This window comes from Acomys russatus, chromosome 4 (genome assembly GCF_903995435.1).
Source record: "Acomys russatus chromosome 4, mAcoRus1.1, whole genome shotgun sequence".
In the NCBI taxonomy this organism is placed as follows: Eukaryota; Metazoa; Chordata; class Mammalia; order Rodentia; family Muridae; genus Acomys; species Acomys russatus.
This window is the reverse complement of record NC_067140.1, coordinates 12,467,261-12,490,564: the sequence shown is the minus strand read 5'-3', so window position 1 is coordinate 12,490,564 and position 23,304 is coordinate 12,467,261. Positions and strand designations below refer to the sequence as shown.

General features: G+C 47.6%; 1 protein-coding gene across 2 annotated transcripts in view; it reads right to left on the bottom strand.

Annotated features, from left to right (window-relative positions):
- The window catches only part of Mybl2 (MYB proto-oncogene like 2), a 29,464-nt gene extending 19,569 nt beyond the window's left edge, over window positions 1–9,895 (bottom strand). For both annotated transcript variants that reach the window (XM_051144952.1, XM_051144954.1), the window contains exons 1-5: window positions 9,772–9,895; window positions 5,330–5,426; window positions 4,223–4,294; window positions 3,253–3,345; window positions 1,530–1,750 (exon numbers count right to left, since the gene is read on the bottom strand). In XM_051144952.1, the coding sequence (XP_051000909.1) occupies window positions 1,530–1,750; window positions 3,253–3,345; window positions 4,223–4,294; window positions 5,330–5,426; window positions 9,772–9,791 (503 nt within the window). In that variant the 5' untranslated portion in view covers window positions 9,792–9,895. The remainder of the gene's footprint in view (window positions 1–1,529; window positions 1,751–3,252; window positions 3,346–4,222; window positions 4,295–5,329; window positions 5,427–9,771) is intronic.
- Between the last annotated feature and the right edge of the window lie 13,409 nt (window positions 9,896–23,304).

Genomic DNA, 23,304 nt, shown 5'->3' with positions numbered 1-23,304 from the left:
GAGCCTGTCTTGAAAAACAATAAAAGGGGCTGGAGAGATGGCTCAGCGGTTAAGAGCACCGACTGCTCTTTCAGAAGACCTGAGTTCAATTCTTGGCAACTACATGGTGGCTCACAACCATCTATAATGTGATCTGACGTGCACTGTATACATAATAAATAAAAATTTAAAAAAAAAAAAGAAAAAAAAAACACCAAAAAAAAAAATAATAATAATAATAATAATAGAGCCATAGGATATAATAGAAATCCTAGTCGGCTCCCCACGACCCCCCAACACAGGGTCTCTATGTAACCCTGGCTGTCTTGGAACTCTCTATATAGACCAAGCTAGCCTTGAACTCAGCGATCCACTTGCCTCTGCCTCCCAGGCGCCGAGGAAAAAAATGTGCGCTGCCGCCACCACCACCTTACCCAGCATCTTAGTTCATTTTAATTAACAACTTGATAGTCATCAGGGCATTGGTAGTTCCTGTCTTTAATCCCAGCACTCTGTGAGATCAAAGCCGGCCTAGAGGACACTGAGAGTTCCAAAACAGCTACGGCTATGTAAAGACCCTGTCTCTGTTTGCTAAGTATGAGTGTGCAAGTGAGCTAGAAACAAGCAGGCAAGCAGTGTTCTTCCTTGGTTCTGGCTTCAAGGTCTTGCTTTACTTCCCTCAATGATTAACTGTGATCTGGAAGCACAAGCCAAATAAACGAACCCTTCCCACCCCACCTTGCTCTAGGTGAGTGTTTTATCACAGCGACAGAAAGGGAACTAGAACAATAGGAGGTCATGGGCATTGGGGAAGCATTGAGGGTTGGAGAGTCCTAGGAAGCTACATCTTCCTTGGCCGAAACCCAAGAAGAAAAACATCACAGGAGCTAAGGAGACCAATGGTCCAGCAGCTAAAAACACAAATTCTCTTCCAGAGGATGTGGACTTGATTCCCAGCACCCTCTCTACTCACTACTCTTAACTGTAGTCCTAGGGCACCCAATGCCCTCTTTTGGCCTTCTCAGGCACCAGGCATGCACATGGTACAGACATACAAGCAGGCAAAACACTCATACACATAAAAATAAAATAAAAAGAACCCACAAGTATAATAATCTTAAAAGCAACAACATCATTCATAAATATGGAGACTGGCTAGACATGGTGGTGCACACCACCCACCCACATCCACAGCACTGGGAGGCCAGGTCACAAGTTTGAAGTCAGCCTGGGTTCAACACCAATATGGGATACACAGCAAGTCCCTGTCTCCAAATACAAACAAAGGATGGGTCTGATTTAGTAGAAAAAGGGAAACGGAGACAGCAACTAGCGTCTTCACCATATTCCTTTTAACAAGGTCCAATCTGTCTTCTGGTGGCTCCTGGGGCAGCCACTTTTCTCCCTTCTGATACCTGTTCTCCGGGAGACCCAGAGACAAGGTTGGTTGAACGTTAAAGCGCAAAGGACTATTCGCAGTACTCGGGGACACTCACCTCCTGGAACAGCACCCTGCCCATCCCCTGCCTACCAGAAGACAGCTCACTCACCTCCCTGGCAGCATCTTGGCGATCTCAGCCCAGCGGTTGCCCAGCACTTTATGGGCCTCACAGATTATGCGATCTTCCTCCTCGGTCCAGCAGGACTTTTTCACCTCAGGGTTGAGGTGGTTGTGCCAGCGCTCACGGCACTGCTTGCCCAGGCGGCCCTTCAGGTGCTTGGCAATCAGCGTCCACTGTTTAGTGCCGTACTTCTTCACCAGCTCAATGACCTTGAAGAAAGCATCAGTAGGAAGACCAGCCCCTCCATCACCTTCACTTAACATCACAATACCCAGGTGGGTCTCACCTCAAAGGATCTTTATAGAGCTACAAGCCTGAGAAGTCAGCCCCACCAAACACCTATGGTGACAAATCATTTCAGCACCTCTGTGGAGATCAGGGTCATGGAGCTTCAAGTAATGGTTACACAGAGAGTTACATTTCAGTCTTCAATCATGGCTTAGCAAGCCTCTCTTGCTCAGGACACAAGCCATAACAATCCCAGCCACCTGAGCTAGACCCTGCCCCAATTTTTTATTTTAGCTTTTCCAAACAAGATTTCCCCAGTAGCCCCTGGCTGTCCTGGAACTGCTCTGTAGACCAGGCCAGGGTCAAACTCACAGCGATCCGCCTTGGCCCTGCCTCCCAAGTGCTGGGATTAAAGGTGTGTGCCACCACTGACTGGCTCCCCTCTCAATTCTTGATACACACATATTTTTATGTGCACACAGCCACAGGCAGGAATTTTCGTGTGGAAATATTCTATTTCATCTCTGTGTAGGTAAAACAATTTGAGACAGGGTCTCACTGTGTAGAATAGGGTGGCTTTTTAAACTCCTGATCCTCCTGCCTCCACCCCCCGCCCCAGTGCCAGGATTACAGAAGTGCTTCACCACACCCAGTTTGCTGTGATTTAAATTTCTTTCAGCAATCACACCCAATGTGGACACTAGTGTGCACCTACAATGACCAGTGAGTACCCTTTATGCCCTGCTTTTCTTGGGCGCTGTGCCTGCCAACATGAAATGGCAGGTTACGGGTTAACACCAGGGAGATGTTCCAAAGCTCTACAAAGGAGCTAGAGAAAAGCAGCACAGGGTGGCCATAGCTCTGTGCCTTGGTTTGCCCGCCTATAGCATGGAAATAGCCCACCTCACAGGACTATGCACTATAGAAACAAGGCATTAAAATGTCAAATGTGGCAAACACCTGTAATTCTAGCACATGGGACAAAGAGCGCAGAATCAGGAGTTTAAGTCCAGCTTTGGTTACACAGCAAGTTTGAGTTAGCCCAGGCAACCTGAGAACCTGATTCAAAAACGAGGAAAAAAAAAATTCTAGAGGGGAGGTGTAGCTCAGTGTTGGAGAGCCTTGCCATTGGTTTCATATCTGCCATATTATCGTAGCATCAATGGCAGCCAGCCCCTTGTGGGTACCACCCATCACCTGTCCATGATCGTTGTGGCAGGCATAGTCACCAGTTAAATTCATGGAAAGGTGGCCACTATAAGCCCAGCCCTCAGAAGGCTGAGGTCTGAGGAACACTGTGAGTTTAAATATCCCATCACAAATATGAGAGAGACCAGCCAGGCTACAAAGCTCTCAAAACACACACATACACACACACACACACACCTCCCTCTAAAGACACTTAGGATTAAATTGGGTGTGGTTTTGGCATGTTTAGACTCACTGGCAGTGGTGAAAGCCCACTGTGTATGCCAACATTTACCTTCTGATCTTCCTCTTTGGTCCATGGTCCCTTAACAAGGTCTGGATTCAAAACCCTCAGCCACCGGTACTGGCATTGCTGGTCTGTGCGGTTCTGGGACAGGAACAGAAAGAATTCTGAGACCATTAAGATTCAATTCTGGTTGAGCCCTGAGCCAGTGGCCAAGAATGCACGCGTACTTCAGGTAGCTATGTCTTATGTGCCATACACCCACCACGCACCAGAGGCCGACCTACCAGAACACAGGTAAATTATTTTTGCCTCAAAGGACAAACTCAGGCCCTGTGGAAAGGGACGTCCCACCCTCTGAACCTAGTATGCACACTATCTCAAAGTCTATAAAAGTTCTGTGGAAGCTGGGCATGGTGGCGCAAGCCTTTAATCCCAGCACTTGGAGGCAGAGGCAGGTGAATGGCTGTGAGTTCGAGGCCAGCCTGGTCTACAAAACCAAAAAAAAAAAAAAAAGTTCTGTGGTTCCTGCTTTCCTCTTGGAGGACACTTCTCTGGGGAAGGGGTTGGAAGGGAGCTCTTATCCTCAGGGGGCTCTAAATGTTTGGTGTAGTAGCTCCAGCCTCCTGTGCAGGAACCTCAGCTTGAAGTCGGCTCCATGGATGCTGCCCCTTGGTTTCAAGATCGTGGCCCAGAACTAAGTGTCCACTTGCTCCTGACATGCAGGAAGGAATACAAACATTCCTTTGGGCCCAGGACTAAGGACATGCTACAGCAGCTGTGTGGAGACCTTCTTATTGGGTGCTTTCTGGTTTGTAGTGATTGGGATTTTTTTTTTTTTTTTAATGCTTTGTTTGTTTTGTTTTCTTTGTTTTTCAAGACAAGGTTTCTCTGTGTGGCCCTGGCTGCCCTTGAACTCAAGAGATCTGCCTGCCTCTGCCACCCCATGTGCTTATGCTTTCTAGGCATCATTCACTAGAGGCCACCCAGCACCCTTGCCCTGTGGAGGAGCAACACTCACAGGAAAGTGGCTGGCTAGGAACTTCCAGTCTTGCTGTCCAAACTGCCTCACCAGGGTCCTCAGCTGGTCATCCTGCCAATGTAAGAAAGACACAGGGCTTAGTTCACGTGTGTGGAAAGTGTTATAGACGCCATGATACAGTCACATTCATACATTCACTCAGGAACTGAATTGCGTACCTACTAAGTGTCAATATTAGTCACAGTAGCAGGCAGCAACAAATCCGCCTCAAAGAAAGAAGATGCTACGTGACTGCCTCTTCAGGCAGGCAGATAGGTTTAAAACAAACAAGCAAGCAAGCAAGCAGGCCAGATGAGGAAAGGAGATAGGGAAGAAGGATATGGTGGGAGAGGATGATAGAAAAAGAAAACTCAAGTTTAAACTTAATCTCACTACGCAGTCCCAGGAGGGTTGGGGGTGTTTAAGTCACAGTCTCTGTCCTTAGAACGTATCATCAATACACGGATCAAAGCCGGGCGTGGTTGTGCACACCTTTAATCCCAGCGCTCGGGAGGCAGAGGCAGGCGGATCGCTGTGAGTTCGAGGCCACCCTAGTCTACAAAGTGAGTCTAGGACAGTCAAGGCTACACAGAGAAACCCTGTCTCGAAAAACCAAAAAAATAAAATAAAATAAAATAAAAATACACGGATCAATGGATTAGTAGCCTGAGAATAAGTCTGCTATAAATGCCAGTTTGCCACTGCCTCTTATGGGTTCTTATTGCAGTGGAAAATAGAGTCCCCCACCAGTAATAATGCCTTCCAAAAAAAAAAAAAAAAAAAATTATATATATATACCTAGAACGCTGAGGTGAATAAAGCCTCCTTTATAAGCTACCTACTCTGTAACACCAGAAAAGCAACTAAGATAGAGGGCAAGAAGCACATGACAGAGACTGAGGTCTGAGGACTAACTCTCCAGTCCTCAGATTTTAGAGCCTGAGAATGCTCTGAGGGGGCCCAGAAGATGGCCCATCAACTTCCGCACTGTCCCTAGATGAAGACATCAGACACAGAGCTAAGCTCGGCTGGCTGATCAACCTCCTCACCCCTCTACCGCCATCTTCCCTCTCCTCCCCAGTTCCGGGGAGCAGCTGTATGGCTCACCTCCTCATGTGTCCATTTGACCTTGCACTTGTTGTCTCTCTGCTCCAAGAGGTCGGAGTCTGCAAAGTCCTGGTAGTGATACTCATCCAGCTCCTCACTGGGGAAGCAAAAGCTAAAGGTCACAGACAGCACGTTTATACTCCTCTACCTGGGGATGCTGGTGTGTGGCCAGGCCAGGCCAACCATAGGGAGAGGTTTGGGGAAGCAGGCCTTTGTTTTTTACTTTTACAAAAGGAGGCACAGGCCAGGAGGTGGTGGCTCACACCTTTAATCCCAGCTCTTGAGGGGCAGAGGCAGGGGAATCTCCGTGGTTCGAGGCTAGCCTGGACTACAGAGCGAGTTCCAGGACAGCCAGAGCTGTTACACAGAGAAACCCTGTCTCGAACCTGCCCCCCACCCCCCAAAAAAAGCAGGTACAGGCCAGTGTTTTGTAAAAAAGATAAGGGTTCAAGGTTGTCCTAACTACACAATGAATTCAAGCCCAGTCTGGGCTAAATAAAACCCTGTCTCAAAAAGACAAACTTAAAGCTGGGCATGGTGGCCTTGGGAGACAGAAGCAGGCGATCACTGAGAGTTCGAGGTCAGCCTGGTCTACAAAAGAGTCCAGGATAGCCAGGACTGTTACACAGGGAAACTGTCTCTAAAAACAAAACAAAAAAGCCAAACTTACAAGTTGACTTTTGCCTCCTGTTTTTTTGTTGTTGTTTCTTTTTTGAAACTGAGTCCACTGTTCGAAGCCCAACAGATTTAGTCTTTCAGAGTCTGTCTCCGTCATCTGCCTATGTCTCTCTCCTGGCTGTCCCAGAACTCACTGTGTAGACCAGGATGGCCCCAAACTCAGGTCCTCCAGCCAGTGCTGGTGTTAAAGGTATGCCCCACCATGCCCAGCCCTCTGCCCTCTGTTTTCTCCTCAATGAAAAGGGTTTATGGAGCCGGGCGCGGTGGCGCATGCCTTTAATCCCAGCACTCGGGAGGCAGAGGCTGGCGGATCGCTGTGAGTTCGAGGCCAGCCTGGTCTACAAAGTAAGTCCAGGATGGCCAAGGCTACACAGAGAAACCCTGTCTCAAAAACAAAACAAAAAACAAAAAAACAAAAACAAAAACAAAAACAAAAAAGAAAAGGGTTTATGGGCCTTAAAACCTACATGTATTTATTGGCAGGCCCGCCTGTGTGCCAGCATCTTTATCTATCAAGCCATCTGTACCTGGAGTAAGAGCTTGAGCCCATACTTTACTGTGTTTGTTGTTGAGGGAGCCTTGCTATGCAGCCCAGGCTGCCCTCAAGGTAATCCTACCTTAATCTGAGATTATAAATTCAGGCACCATGCCTGGCTTTACTTTTCCTTTTAAAGCATGCTTCATTTTTGGGATAAAATTGTCCAGCATGAACAAAGCCCTGGCTTCTAACCACCACATCTCACCACAAATACAAACCAAAAACTCTTCACAAAGTCTGATACTTAACCAGGCCATGGCTGCATATGCCCATAACCCACACTCTGGAGGCTGAGACTGAGGCCAGCACGAGCTAGCCAGGCCTACCTCAAAACACAAACACAAAATGATATTTAAAACCATAGCCCCATTTTTTTTCTTCTCAATAACAAACGTACAGGCGTTAGGTTGTTTTGTTTGGTTTCGTCTGTTTTTTTTTTTTTTTTTTTTTTTTTTTTTTTTTTTAAGACTTATTTTCTGTGTCTGTGTTCTTGCCTGCATGTATGTCTGTGCACCACATCTATGCCTGGTGCATACAGAATTAGAAGAGGGTGTCTGATCTCCTGCACATAACCACACACAAATACATAAGGAAGCAAGGAAGGAAAACAATCAGTTATTTATAGAAGGCTGTTAATCCTTCCCCAATTTCCCAGGACCTGCATCAAATCACCTCTAACAAATACAACCAAAGAACAGATACTTGTAACTGAGAAAGCAGAGATTTCCAAACAAGCAAGACAAGGCACGATTTGTGCCCAAAAGGGTTCCGTTGGTGTCTACACACGCTTGCCTTTCTTCCCTCACACTCAGCAGCTTCCCAGTCACTCCCACACGCCCAAAGCACTTAGGAAAGCCAGGCCCTGCCCTCAGCTCCTACTTCTGGTCTTGACATCACCCACAAAGGTCAGCTCCACCTTCTTATCCTGGAACTTGGCACAGAAAGGCCGAAAAGAAATATTTGCACTCGGGAGGCAGAGGCAGGAGGATCGCTGTGAGTTCGAGGCCAGCCTGGTCTACAAAGTGAGTCCAGGATGGCCAAGGCTACACAGAGAAACCCTGTCTCGAAAAAACCAAAAAAAAAAAAAAAAAGAAATATTTGTCCAGGGAACGAGTGGGTTTGTGAATGAATGAGTACTTACAAAGATGCAGCGCACTAGACACTAAACAGTTTCACATTTTTCTATTGAAATGAAAAGTTCCTAAACCGAGCAATACATGTCACTGGATCTGGAATGCAGATTTGTTTTGTACCATTGTAAAATAGGAAGCAAAATCTTCTATGTTTTGTGGGTGGGTGGGTTCTCGTTCTCTCGTTCTCTCTCTCTCTCTCTCTCTCTCTCTCTCTCTCTCTCTCTCTCTCTCTCTCTCTCTCTCTCTCTCTTTCTCTCTCTCTCCCCCTCTCCTTGTCCTGGTTTTTAGAGACAGAGTTTCTGTGTAGCCTTGGCTGTCCTGGACTCACAACAATCTGCCTGCCTCTGCCTCCCAAGTGCTGGGATTAAAGACATGTACCACCACCACCCGGCCGTGGTTGGTGTGGTTGGTATGGTTTGCTTTGTTTTTCAGAGACAGGGTGTCTGTGTCACCCTGGCTGTCCTGGACTAGCTTTGTAGACCAGGCTGGCCTCGAACTATCAGAGATCTGCTTACCTGCCTCCTGAGTGCTCAGATTAAAGGCCTGCGGCGCCACACCAGGCTACTAAGTATAAACAATTAATTGAGCTTGCTTCTCCAATACAGCCCAAGCCCCAGATTCTATGAGAAGCCAGGATGGAAGGTATCTGTGTAGACAACTCTGATGCTCCAGCGCCATTTATTAAGGACACTATTAAACAGACGGTAGCATCCATCATTCACATGTCTTCTCACACATTCTCAAGGTCTCTTTTAACAGACTGAAGCCAACAAGGGTTATACTGTGTCAGGCTCCACACCTTTACACCCTCACCTCCCTTCACAGCTATAGCAGAGGCCACTGTGTGGCTTAACTAAGGGAAAAAAAAAAAGTCGCATTTTTGTACACATACCCTTTTCTCTTGCCCTTGTACATTCTGGGCTATGTTCCAGGGAAAGGTGAGTCAGAGGCTAAGGGGGAAGTGGGGCACTGGGGTACAAGGGAGTTACAACATGTGGCAGAGAAAGTGAGGCTCCTGAGGATACAAGGGCACTGAGGCCATGCTTCTCAAGGGTCCCTCCAATGAGCCTCGGGGTTCTGGGTGTAAAACTTCCAGGCGATTTTTCCGGGCAATGAACCGCCCTAGAAACTGGGGTATGAGAAATCACACTCACTAGTACCACGGACCCAGTGCTTTCCAGCTTCCAACTCTGTGGAAGTAACCAAGCAGGGCATCTCTGTTCTGTATCCTCAAACTAAGCCCAGTTCCGCCATTGGAAGGCGTGGGGTAAGGTGTTTTCAATGGGAGAGACTCAGAGGGAACCCCGGCAGGACCCCGGTTACCGACCCACGCCTTAAAAGAGGCTGGAAAGCCCGGAGGTTAGGCCCCCAGGGACACAGGTGTAAGAAGATAGGTCCAGGCTTGACCCAGCCACTTGCCCCCTGGGGGAACTAATAAGAGGGAAACCAAGTTCCAGCCTTTGGCCCAGCAGCTGCTGGCAGAGCAGTCTCATTACACATCATCGTTCTTTACTCAGCCCCAGCTGCCCAAAACTAGCCTGGGACAGGAAGAGGGCTTCTGAAACCAAACCAAATCGAACCGGCCGCTGAATTCCCCCCCCCCCGCCCCCAGGAGACTGACAATGAATCCCCGGCCGCACTCCCCGCAGAGAGCCCAGGGGCTTTGTGCTTCCCGGAATGCTAACAGGAAAGGACCGCCAACAAATTCGAGCCACTCTTGAACGACAAGTGTCTCCCAGACTTCTGCCTTCCACACGCTCCCACAAGGGAAGGCATTCTCCCTGCCTTGTAAAGAGCCTCCGGCTGACACCGCGCGCACCAGCCTTCCTTCCCCACCCTGCAATTAGGCGGGAGACGATGGATCGAATCCAGGGCCGGGACCCGGTCTTGAGGGGGAAACCCGCGCTTTCAGGCTCCCGGGCCTGGGCTCGAGAACCCGGGCGAGAAGTACCTAGAGTCCCTTAGCGTGGCGCGACCCCTGCACCGGGCGGCGCCCCTGCACCGGGCGGCGTGAGGTCCAGCTCGCGAGGGGACCCCCATCTCACGTTAGCCGACCGAAAGGGAGGGGCGAGAACCCCAGCGCAGTCTCTCACCAACGCGTCCGCCGAGACATCCCCCCGGCCCGGGCCGCGCCGCGCCCTTACGCCCGCCGGCCGAGCCCGGAGCGGGAGCCGGGCCGGGGTCAGGGCTCAAGCTGCTCCGGCTGCTCCCGGCCCCAGGCGGCGCTCTGAGGCGTTAGCGCGTCTGCAGGTTTGGTCGCGCCGTCTCAGGAACTGCAGCTGCCTCGAGAGCGCACTGAAGCACTTTTCCTATCTCCCGCCAAGTACGTCGGCGCCGCCCGGACCTGGCGCGCGAGCGCGGGGGCGGAGCGTGCGGAAGGGGCGTGGTGTTCAAGAGACGAGGGGCGGGGCCCGCGCGCCAGAGCCCTAGGAGGGGCCCAGCGGGAGGGGCGGAGCCTAAGGAGAGGAGGGGAGTAATTTACCTGAGGGCAGAGGCAGCACGCGGTCTCTACTCCCTCCAGATACACCTATTTTGGGAGGCGAGGCGCTCGGGCAACGCGCACAGAAAGAAGCAAAAGAGGAGAGCCAAATGGGAGAATCTTCCCGCCCAAATTGTCACGGCTCGAGTCTAAGCCCCTGTCCCTACAGCACCCTCGCTCCCTTTTGACTGGGGTTGCGCCTTTTCCTTGGCAAATCTCGCTTCTTCAGGTGCCTCAGAAAGACGCAGCTAAAAATGCCAACGTTTCTCTCACGAAACTTAAACTTCTTTTTTCTCGAAGTTAATTCTTTTCCTCCATATTCAAGTTTGTAAAGGTTTTCCAGATCATCGTGCCGACCGCAGAAAGGGGAACTTGAGCCTCTCAGCTTTTGCTTGGGCCATTATCTGGACCAGGAACTCCCCACACCTCCCCCCAATGGGGTCTCTGGCCCATCTCTCTGCTTGCTGACATGCGCATTTCCCCAGTCGACATAGGAGCATCCTGGAATTCCAGCAGCCTTTCCCAGGTGGTGTAGAAAGCCCCAGCTGAAGGTTTATTGGCTTATGCTCAATTTCTGATGGCTTAAACCAACTCTCTTAGCAATGGTTGTTCATTTTAGCTTGTCATTTACCACTTAAATTCTGAATGTCACTTTACTGGGACTTCCTGAAAGAAAGGATAGGAGCCTGGGAGAGCCCCAGCCAATCACCTTTTAGGCAGGGCTCAGGCCTCAGATCCCTTTTCCAAAAACTGAGGCCACCTGAAGACAGTCCAATTCTCCAAACTTTATTTACTACAGAAGAATGAAGACTTATTCTATTTTATTTTTTTCCCAAGACAGGGTTTCTCTGTGTAGCCTTGGCTGTCCTGGACTAACTTTGTAGACCAGGCTGGGCTCAAATTCACAGTGATCCGCCTGCCTCTGCCGCAGTGAATGCTGGGATCACAGGTGTTCGCCACCGCCCCCGGCAAAGTGGTGGTCCGGATACAAACTGGCCTCTGGGTTTGTACAAGTCAGGGTTTTTAACCGCTGAGCCACGCGGTCGGCACTCAGAATGAAGACTTAGAAGTTTCAATCTGGCTCAATTCAAGGCTTTGGCCTCCACTCTCTCTTCAGAGGAATCCATGTGGACATTTGCCCTGCACTGCTGGTGTGCTTTAACATCCAGACTTCCTGGGAGTTGATTCCTAGTTGCATTATCTCAGACAAATTATCAAACTTCTCTCCGTGCCTGTTACCTCATCTACAAAAAAGGTCATTAAAATATAGTATTACTAACTTTTTTGCTTGTTTGTTTTTCGAGACAGGGTTTCTTGGTATAACAGTCTTGGCTGTCCTGCACTCACTTTTTAGACTAGGCTGGCCTCGAACTCACAAAGATCTGCCTCCCTGCGCCTCCTGAATGCTGGGATTAAAGGGATGTGCCTCCACACCTCACCTTTTTTTGTTTGGTTGGTTGGCTGGTTGGTTGGTTTTAAAATTTTCTCTATGTATTGGTCACCATTTCACATATAAAATGTAATTAATTTCATCTTCCTAACAATCCAATCCAATGATTTATATAGTAGTATTACCTGGTAGCAGATGGAGAAACTGAGGCACAGACTTCCCCAAACTCTAATTCTAGATTATTTTCTCCTGAACTTTATTTTGGGGTGCAGTGGTAGGAGCCTTTACCCCATGCGCTACAGTAAGGAACAGGAAAAATAGCTTTCTCCCTAGTGTCTTTGGCTTGTTTGCAAATTAAATAGATGGAAAATAGATAAACACACAAACAAAAAATACCCCTCATATTTAACTAGTCACATATCCACTGGAGTCCCACAAAATAATGTCATATGAAGCCTCACTTATTTTAATTTTCCTGTGCTACAGAAAGGAATGGAGTCCCTAGGACTTCTGGAAGGATGATGGTGATACAAATTACTTGAGGATAAGGAAAGGTATTGTGTGGCAAATAGACATGTTCTTGTTATGCAGATTCAAGTCTCTCAATTAAGCCGGCGTAGTGGCGCACACCTTTAATCCCAGCACTCCAGAGGCAGATCACTGTGAGTTCCAAGCCAGCCTGGTCTACAAAGCTGTCCAGGATAGCCTGGGCTACACAGAGAAATCCTGTCTCAAAGAAAAGAAAAAAGGAGCCGGGCGTAGTGGCGCACGCCTTTAATCCCAGCACTCGGGAGGCAGAGGCAGGCGGATCGCTGTGAGTTCGAGGCCAGCCTGGTCTACAAAGTGAGTCCAGGATGGCCAAGGCTACACAGAGAGACCCTGTCTCGAAAAACCAAAAAAAAAAAAAAAGAAAAAAGAAAAGAAAAAAGGAAAGACTGCCTTGTAAAGTTATTCCCTATTCTACAGTTTCTGCAGAATAACAAGGTCGAAGCGTGCCAAACAAGTGAGAGATTCTTTTCTCCCCCAGACTTTATTTTGGGGTGCTGTGGTAGGAGCCTTGAACCCTACGCACTACAAAGATACCTCTCCTGTACGGAGGTTATAGGATCAAATATATGAATATGCATAAGGCGCACAGTAAGTATTATATTAGCCAGGCTTGGTGACACACACCTTTAACCCCAGCACTCAGGGAGGCAGAGGCAGGCAGATCACTGTCAATATGAGGCCAGCCAGTGCTATTGTTACACAGAGAATCCCTGTCTAGAAAACAAAAAAAAAAACAAACAACAACAACAAAACCAAACAAACAAAAAAAGGATTATATTACTGTTAGGTTGTTTTGGTTGCTGAGATTGGACCCAGGGCTTCCCGCCTGCTTTTCCCTCAACACCTGCAGCTCTTCTGTTAGTACTATGATTATTATTCTGACTTGTCCTGTGAGGTCCCAGAAGCTGCTTTGCAGGTGGCACACTCATTTAGATCACCAATTTCCTTTTGGGAAAACAAAAAGCAAAACAACAACAACAAAAAAAAACCAGAACCTGTAAAATTGGGGAAGATATGTGCCCAAGGCAAAAGGCAGGGAGCAGATGCAGGGGCCACCTGGGGTCCTGGAACTGGGGCCAGGAAACCAGTAGAACTAGGGTACACTGGAGTCAGGCAGCTAGATGACCCTAATGTTGAAAGGGATCTGGTGACCTCCAGGGTGTCCTCTACTTATCAGCCTACCAAGGCATAGCCCCTGGGAAGAGGACTCCTGCCATCCAGGCGCCATCACACCTGGGAGTGGTCTTTAGGCTCAAGGCAGATAACAAACGTTCTGACCTGTGCTGGGGCTTTTTTGTTCTCCTGGGATGGAAAGTTTCTAGTCACTTAGTCATTCAATTATCTGCCCCACCCTGGGCTCTAAATGCAAAGCTGTTCCTGTGTCAGGAAGAGAAAGACCAAATCTTACTAAACACACCGGGCCTAGCAATGAGTAGGACACAAAAGTACTGATTGATGACAAATAATAAATAGGATTACGTGCTTTTCTGTCCAGAGTGACAGCTTCCATCTTCTGAGCAATTCTGGGCCTTCAGCCTGCCAGACAACCATTCCACCTCTAAGTAAGCTACATGCTCAACACACATTTTAATTAAATTAAATTAGTTTGTTTGAGCCGAGCGTGGTGGCGCACGCCTTTAATCCCAGCACTTGGAAGGCAGAGGCAGGTGGATCGCTGTGAGTTCGAGGCCAGCCTGGTCTACAAAGTGAGTCTAGGACAGCCAAGGCTACACAGAGAAACCTTGTCTCGAAAAAAAAATTTTTTTTGTTTGTTTGTTTAGTCAGTGTGTGTGTGTGTGTGTGTGTGTGTGTGTTTCCTGTGTAGCCCTGGCTGTCCTGGAACTCACTCTGTAGACTAGGCTGGCCTCTAACTCAGAGATCTACCTGCCTCTGCATCCCAAGTGCTGGCTCAACCACCTCTAAGACCAACCTACATTTTAAAGATAAAAAAAAAAAAAAAATTGAAAGAAAAAGCCATTCAGTAAATTGCACCGATCACATAGGTACTGGGTTGGTAGAATGAACCTGTGAGTGCCACCACCTCCCCAATCCGGTTACTTTAGGCACTTCAGAGCTGGGTTATTTAGGAATCTGCAAGGTGGACAATGTAGGGAATGACAATACCCATAGCATAGCAGGGAGGGAAAAAAAAAAAAGATTAGAAAATCTATGCAAGGCATGGTATCACTATGTCGGTACCTATGCCCAGACTTTTTCTCTTCCTTTCTCTCCACTTCCTTCCGTTTTTGTTTTTGTTTGTTGGTAATGTTAGAAATTGTACCTAGGGGCTCCATGTATGCTGCACAAGTGCTGAACTTCTGAGTTATATGTTATATCATTAAATCTTTCTACTTTTTGAAAGATCTCACTACGTGCTCATGCTGGCCTTGACCTTGCTATCCTGCCTTAACTTCCCAAGAGGCTAGGCTTATGGGTCCGTGTTACAAAATCTGGGTCATGTCCAGCTTTTAGGCATCTTTTGTGCTTTGCTATTGAATACAGTTTGAAGTGAGAGCCAGAATGGTTTGTAGATGATTGAGAATTGTGACTTGAAAGGAATCAGGCATGGCTTTGAAGTCTTGCCAGTCTCTAAGAACCCTCCTCACCTCCCTCCCTCCCATTTTCCCTTTCTTTTTCATTTTAAAACATTTTTATTTCATTTTTAAAGTTATGCACACTGGTGTGAGGGTGTCAGATCTTGGAGTTACAGATGGTTGTGAGCTGCCATGTGGGTGCTGGGAATTGAACCCGGGGACCTTTGGAAGAGCAGACGGTGCTCTTAACCACTGAGCCAACTCTCCGGCCCTCTTTTTCATTTTTTTTTTTTAAAGAATTATTATTTAGCCGTGGTGATGGTGCACACCTTTAATCCCAGCACTCGGGAGGCAGAGGCAGGCGGATCGCTGTGAGTTAGAACAATTACTATTTATAGTGTTGTGCCTGCATGCCAGCAGAGGGAGCCAGCTTTCACTGTGTATGGTTATGAAGCACCATGTGGTTGCTAGGGATTGAACTCAGGAGCTCTGGAAGAACAACCGGTGTTCTTAACCGAGGCATCTCTCCAGCCCCCTTTCTTCTTCTTCTTTTCTTTCTTTCTTTTTTTTTTTTTTTGGTTTTTTCGAGACAGTGTTTCTCTGTGTAGCCTTGGCCGTCCTGGATTCACTTTGTAGACTAGGCTGGCCTCGAACTCACAGCAATCTGCCTGCCTCTGCCTCCCGAGTGCTGGGTTTAAATTCGTGCGCCACAGCCGGGCGTGGTGGCGCACGCCTTTAATCCCAGCACTCGGGAGGCAGAGGCAGGCGGATCGCTGTGAGTTCGAGGCCAGCCTGGTCTACAAAGCGAGTCCAGGACAGCCAAGGCTACATAGAGAAACCCTGTCTCGAAAAACCAAAAAAAAAAAAAAAAAAAATTCGTGCGCCACCACCTCCGGCTATTTCTACTTTTTTTAAGATTTATTTATTAGTTATATAATGCCCTACCTGCATGTGTGCTTGCCCACCAGAAGAGGGCACCAGATCTCATTATAGGTGGTTATGATCCACCTTATGGATGCTGGGAATTGAGCTCAGGAACTCTAGAAGAGCAGCCAGTGCTCTTAACCTCTGAGCCATCTCTCCACCAATAGTCCACACTTAAGTACTAATAAAGCAGAGGCAAGCACTCCCGGACAGCCTGCTCTACATGGCACGTTCCAAGCTGGCCAAGGCTACATTGTGAGATCCTGAAAAGAGGCATGGTGGCTGTCTTAGATGGCTGTTCTCCAAGCCTGTCACCCCTTAGTAACTTCCTCAGAGCAGCTGTGACTACTTCCAAGTGCCCCTCAATGGCCTGTTGACATTTCTTTAATAGAAGGGGTGTGTGTGTGGGGGGGGGGGAGAGGGTCATTAGACCCTCACCTGAGATTCCAGCCCTCCTTCCTGCATCTCCCTCACAGCTCTGCATGTAACTCTGCTCAGGCTCTGTGTAGTCTTGGTGATAGGAGACATGCATGCCTTGCCCATCGTCCCAGCTGTGGGGGAAAGCCGTCTCCACGGTGGGGTGGGACTAAGCTGCAGTGAGTTCTGCAAGCAAGCCCGACTCGCAGCTTCACAGAAATGGACTTTGAGGGAATCGTTACTTTGGTCTGTTGGTGGTGCCCTGCCTGGGGTGAGTGGACAGTCTAGTTGCCCCAGGAAATAGTCATGAAATACTGATGCACCAGTGAAACCCTAGCCCTCAGAGAGGAGGGGGGATTGTAGGTTTGAAGCCATCCAGAGCTAAATAGTGAGATTCTGTCTAGAAGGAAGGAAGGAAGGAAGAAAGGAGGAAGGAAGGAAAGAAGGGAGGGAGGGAGGGAGGGAGGGAGGGAGGGAGGAAGGAAGGAAGGGAGACAGGAGACAGGAAATGGCTTTTCCATATAACCCAGGCTGGCCTGGAATGCATGTTACAGCAGCATTTCTCAGCCTGTGAGCTGCAATCCCTTTGGGGGTCACGTGACTTGTTCACAGGGGTCATATAGCAGATATCCTTCATAACAGATATTTATGTTATGGTTCATAGCAGTACCAAAATTACAGTGATGAAGCAGCAACAAAGTGATTTTATGGTTGGGAGTCACCACAGCATGAGCAGCTGCATTAAAGCTTTGCAGCATTAGGAAGGGTGAGAAGCACTACTCTACAGCCAGCCTTCACTTTTTTTATTATTATTATTATTATTTTACTTTTAGTTTTTCTTTTTTGTTTTGTTTTGTTTTTTTCCGAGACAGGGTTTCTCTGTGTAGCCTTGGCCATCCTGGACTCACTTTGTAGACCAGGCCGGCCTCGAATTCACAGCGGCCGGCCTCGAATTCACAGCGATCCGCCTGCCTCTGCCTCCCGAGCGCTGGGATTAAAGGCGTGCGCCACCACGCCTGGCTTATTTTTAGTTTTTCAAGGCAGGGTTTCTCTGTGTTTGTTTTGTTTTGTTGAGACATGATTTCTCTGTGTAACAGAGCCCTGACTATCCTGGAACTCGATTTGTTGGGGAGTTTGTTGTTGTTATTAGTTGCTTTTTTTTTTTTTTTTTTTTTTAGTTTTTCAGGATAGGGTTTCTCTGTGTGTAGCCCTGACTGTACTGGAATCACTTTGTAGGCCAAGCTGGCCTCAAACTCACAGCAATCCAACCGCCTCTGCCTCTACCTCTGTCTCTGCCTCCCAAGTACTGGAATTAGAGGTGTGCACTGCTGCCACCACCACCCAGCTCAGCCTTAAACTTTTTTTTTTTTTTTTTTTTTTTTTTTTTTTTTTTTGGTTTTTCGAGACAGGGTTTCTCTGTGTAGCCTTGGCCATCCTGGACTCACTTTGTAGACCAGCCTGGCCTCGAACTCACAGCGATCCGCCTGCCTCTGCCTCCCGAGTGCTGGGATTAAAGGCGTGCGCCACCACGCCCGGCCAGCCTTAAACTTTTAATTCTGATTTATCTTCTAGTTGTTTCTTAAAAACAAATAGATAGGCCAGGCGAGAAAACAAACAAACAAATACGTATGGTGCAGGCCTATAATAACAGCTAGGATGAAGCTGGTGTGTGAGGACCAATTGAGCCCAGAAGTTCAAGACCAGTGTAGGCAACATAAGATCCTGTCTCAAGGGCTGGAGAGATGGCTCGGAGGTTAAAAGCACTGTCTGCTCTTCCAAAGGTCCTGAGTTCAATTCCAAATAACCACATGGTGGCTCACAACCATCTATAATGTGATCTGGTGCCCTCTTCTGGCCTTCAGGTGTGCATGTGGGCAGAATACTGTATAAACAATAAATAAATATTGAAAGAAAAAAAAAAGGATCCTGCCTCAAAGAACAGAAAAGACAATGAAAGGATGCACACAGCTGTAAACCCAGCACACAGGAGGCAGAGGCAAGGTTCCTACAGATCCAATGGCTGGCCTGCAAAGCAAGAGCTGGGAGTCGGGGATAGGCTGGGAAGACGCTTGATTGACAAGAGTGTGAACAGGCATGAAGTCCCATCCCCTGCCTCCTCGATTTCACAGGTACACCAGTCTTCAGTATACTGGGAGTTTGAGCCGTTTGTTCATTCTACGTGGTAAATTCCAGGTCACCCTGGGCCCTGCAGTGAAATCAGCTCAAAAAACAAACAGCCCAGATCCAACAGACAAACCAACTGAAGACAAAACTCCCTTACAACAGGAAGAGAAGCCTTGTGTCCATAGACCTATAGTGTCATCCAGCCTTTAAGAAAAAAGTGTATCTGTCCACACGGACTTTCACATCCATACTTATAATAGCCCAAAGTGAAGACAGTCCAAACACTCAACTGGGTCAACAAATTACAAGTAGAAACTGATTTTGAAATAATTATGCTGAAAGAAGCCAAAGAGAACACAGTGACTGATGCCATTTGTACATAATTCCAGGAATTGTAATCCCATGTACAGTGAAAATGGTTGAGGAGGAGGAGAAAGGGCTCCCAGTGGGAGCCTTAGTCCTTTAGCATGACTCTAGGGGGTCTCTCCGGAATCTCTGGAAGTGACGGGCATATTAGCACCTTGGCTCTTTCCCAGAGCTGATCGGAAGGAGGCGCCAAGCTGTCTGGCATCTCTAGAGAGTCCTGGACCTAGTCAGCTTGACAGTGAGGGACGACAAAGCTGGTGGCCCCTAGCGGGCGAGACCTCAAGGTGTGTCCCTCTCCAGAATGGGAGTCCAAGGCCCCTGGACTAACTAGTTACCAACATAGAATGTTTTTACACACAGTAGATTTGTCTCTATTTGTGCTTCTTGTAATGTTAAAACATTTATTTCTGCAGCTTGGGAGGCAGAGCCAGAGGCAGAGGCAGAGGAAGGCGGATCACTGAGTTCCAAGCCAGCCTGGTCTACAAAGTGAGTCCAGGACAGCCAAGGCTACACAGATAAATCCTGTCTTGAAACCTCCTCTCCCGCCAAAAAGCATATATTTCTATTTATGGTAACTCTGGTTGCAAAGAGGGCAGCTGCATGGCTGAAGATGAGGAGTTCTTTCCCCTTACATCCTTTAGTTCAGTGCTCAAGACTTAACAGTGTTAGAGCCGGGCGTGGTGGCGCACGCCTTTAATCCTAGCACTAAGGAGGCAGAGGCAAGCAGATCGCTGTGAGTTCGACTCAGCCTGGTCTACAAAATGAATCCAGGACAGCCAAGGCTACACAGAGAAACTCTGTCTTAAAAAACCATCCAAATAAACAAAATTCCAAAAACCTAAACCGCCGTTTAGTGACACAAAACTATGGTTAATTCCAGTTTCAGGAGACCTGGTACCCTCTTCTGAATCCACTGGCACCAGGCACAGACATGTTGCACTCACACACATATGAGTAAAACATGCATACACTTACAAGAGTTTTTTGGTTTTTTCCAAGACAGGGTTCCTCTGTGTAGTCTTGGCTGTCCTGGAAACTATGCTGGCCTGGAATTCAAAGATCTGCCTGCCTCTGCCTCCTGGATGCTGGGATTAAAGGTATGTGCTACCATACCCAGAATAAAAAATTAAATCTTAATTAAAGCACAAAAAAAAAAAAAAAAAAAAAAAAAGGCAGGCGGTAGTGGCTCATGCCTTTAAATCCCAGCACTCGGGAGGCAGAGGCAGGTGGATCGCTGTGAGTTCGAGGCCAGCCTGGTCTACAAAGCGGTTGTCCAGGACAGCCAGGGCTACATTGAGAAACACTGTCTCAACAAAATAAAACAAGCAGCCAAACAAACAACACTCCATAAATTTCTGTAAGGCACATGAACAACCCTAAGAACAGAGTTTTAAAACAGTCCTCTGATGCTTAGGTGGTGGTGTGTGGCTTTTCTTTTTATTCTTTTTTGAGACAGGATTTCTCGCTCTGTAGAGCAGGCTGGCCTCGAACTCACAGATATCTGCCTTCCTCTGCCTCCTGAGTGCTGGGATTACAAGCCTGCACTTGTGCCTGGCAGGGGTAGGGTATTCTATGTACCCAGTCCAGCCTAGATCCTCCAGCCTCAGCCTCCCAAGTAGTTATGATTACTACAGCTATGATTACTGTCTGGTATCTAGAGGTGGCTTGGGGACTCTTCTGATTCAAGACAAGGGGTATTTATATACCCAGACTGGCCTGGAATTCACTTGGTATGTCAGGCTGGTCTCAACCTTCAGCAATCCTTTTGCCTCAGCCTTGTGCTTGATTGTGGACATGAGCCATACTTGCTCTGACTTTAAAGCAAGACAGGGTGGAGTAAGAATGCCCCAGGCTGGAGAGATGGTTCAGCGGTTAAGAGCACTGACTGCTCTTCCAAAGGAGCCAGGTTCAATTCCCAGCACCCACACGGCAGCTCACAACTGTCTATAACTCCAAGATCTGACACCCTCACACAGACATACATGCAGGCATTAACACCAATGCACATAAAATAAAAATAAATTTTAAAGCGTCCCCTAAATAATTCATTATATAATGTCGTTATCACATATGAACACCTGGACTGTTCCCATGTTTCTTTTTCTGTTTTGTTAAGATTTACTGCCGGGTTGGTGGTGGTGCACACCTTTAATCCCAGCTCTCGGGAGGCAGAGGCAGGCGGATCGCTGTGAGTTCGAGGCCGGCCTGGTCTACAAAGTCAGTTCAGGACAGCCAAGGCTACACAGAAAAACTCTGTCTTGAAAAACCAAAAAAGAAAAAAAAAAGATTTCTTTTGTGTGTTTTCCCTACCTTTAGATATGTGCACCATGTGCATGCATGGTCTCCATGAAGGGCAGAGAAGGGGACTGATCACCTAGAACTGGAGTTATAGATGGCTGCGAGCCACCATGTGAATGCTGGGAATTGGAGTCCCAGTAAGAGCAGCCAGGGTTCTTAACCACTGAGCCATCTCTCCAGCCCTACTCTTTTCTTTTTGAAACAAGGTCTCCATAGCTCAAGCTGGTAGTTCTCCTGCCCCGATCTCGCAAATGCTGGAACTACATTATATGCTGTCATGGTTGTCTTTCAAAATGTGTTTTGTAGATGGTTTTCCATTGGTCTACTTTTGGGAGGTGCTGTGGGTTGAAAAAAGGTCTTGAGCTTTATAGGCCAGTGTTCTACCAGTGAGCCATTCCCTCCATCTTTCCCAGTTTAATAAGTCGTCTCCTTCCCTACCCTCCAGTTCTTTTTGAGACAGAGTCTCACATGCTGCCCTGGCTGAGCTACAACTCACTATAGGAATCAGGCTGGCCTTGAACTTACAGCGATCCGCCTGCTTCTGTCTCCCGAGTGCTGGGATTAAAGGTGTGTGCCACCACGCCCGGCTTTGATGAGCTATATTACTACTGGCTGTAATGATCACATGCACAGTTCAGACCTTGTAACCATACGTCTTTGCTTCTATTAAGAGATTCTAGCCATTTTTTTGTTGTTTGTTTTGTTTTTTTTTTTTTTTTTTTTTTTCGAGACAGGGTTTCTCTGTGTAGCCTTGGCCATCCTGGACTCACTTTGTAGACCAGGCTGGCCTCGAACTCACAGCGATCCGTCTGCCTCTGCCTCCCGAGTGCTGGGATTAAAGGCGTGCACCACCACGCCCGGCTCATTTGTTACTTATTTCATGTTGTTTTTTTGTTTGTTTTTGAGACAGAGTCTCTGTGTAGCCCTGGCTGTCCTGAACTCACTATGTAGACCAGGCTGGCCTCGAACTCAAACAGTTCTGTTTCTGTCTTCCAAGTGCTGGGTGTAAATGTGTGTGCCCCGCTTCATATTCTTTCAAATTAGTCCACAGGGGTCGGTATTAGCCTAAGCTCTTACTTCCTGCTAGGTTTTCATCTGATTTTGAACCAGCCCAGACATCTATACAGTACTTTAATGAGCTCAAGCATTACACATATCTTCAAAAAGAGACTCAAGCCTTGAGCAGCAACGAGGAGAAAAAAAAAATCAATGACAGTTTAATAAATGATAAAAGTTCAGTCATAGATTTAAGCAAATGAATCATCTCTTCCATCTGTGTACTACAGATGTAAACCTTCCACAACTTTAGGAGGATGAGGAAGAATCAAAACCACAGGGCCAACCAGCAGGGGAAGGTGCTTTAGACCCTCAGAAGTTCTGTCATTTCATTTACATCACTATTATGTTCCAGGAGGAGACAGTGTGTTAGGAATTTATTGTTGTGAAGAGACACCATGACCATGGCAACTCTTGTAGTTTTGGTTGTGAGCCTAGCCTTTAAAGGCTGAGCCATCTCTCCAGCCCCATGGCAACTCTTATAATGGAAAACATTTAATTTGGGGCTGGCTTACAGTTCATTGTCATGGCGAGAACCATGGCAGCAAAAGGGCAGACATGGCGCTGGAGGAGCCAAGAGTTCTACATCTTGATCTGCAAGCAGCAGAAGGAGACTGTGTGCAACACTGGGCATAGCTTGTGCATAGGAGACATCAAAGCCTGCCCCCACAGTGACACACTTCCTCCAACAAGCCCACAGCCACTAACAGTGCCACATCCACTGACAGTGCCACATCCACTAACAGTGCCACTCCCTTGGGCCAAGCATTTGAGTACACGAGTCTGTGGGGCCATTCCTATTCAAACCACCACAGACATTAAACACAAAATTTTATTTTATTTTATTTCAGTTCAGAGTTTGAAATAGGAAGTCTTTGGTATTTTGAACATTAATTTGACATTCAGAATCTCATATTAGTTGGAACAAGAAAGGATTAGCTGGCTTGATGGCTGATTCTAACCCAAGGATGAAATCTTCACAACTCCAGGACAGGGATTCTGTCCACTCTCACAGCAGCCACGTGCCACACAAGTACAGCTGAAGTTTCTGGCACAACCAGCACACCAGACTCTGGAGTCTGTGTGCACTGAGCCAGCTCTGCTTCCTGTACTGAATCTGGCACACTGGACCGCTCTGGCCTGGCTCTGTTTTTCATAAGCCACAGCGCCATCCTCTAACCTTTTAAGTGCACGTTTATATACTCTGCTACTGCTTATTGGGCCCCTCCAGCTGGCACAGAAGCTCCATTCTTTAAAGGATCATTATCTGTTGTCCATCTGGTAGATGCTTAGTAAGCACTATGCAGAACTAATGGATGTTGTGAGCTGCGTCTGGTGGCACACACCTGTAATCCCAGCACTTGGGAGGCAGAGGCAGGTGGATCGCTGTGAGTTCGAGGCCAGCCTGGTCTACAAAGTGAGTGTAGTACAGCTAAGGCTGTACAGAGAAACCCTGTCTTGAGAAAACAAAACAAAACCAAAAGAAGCA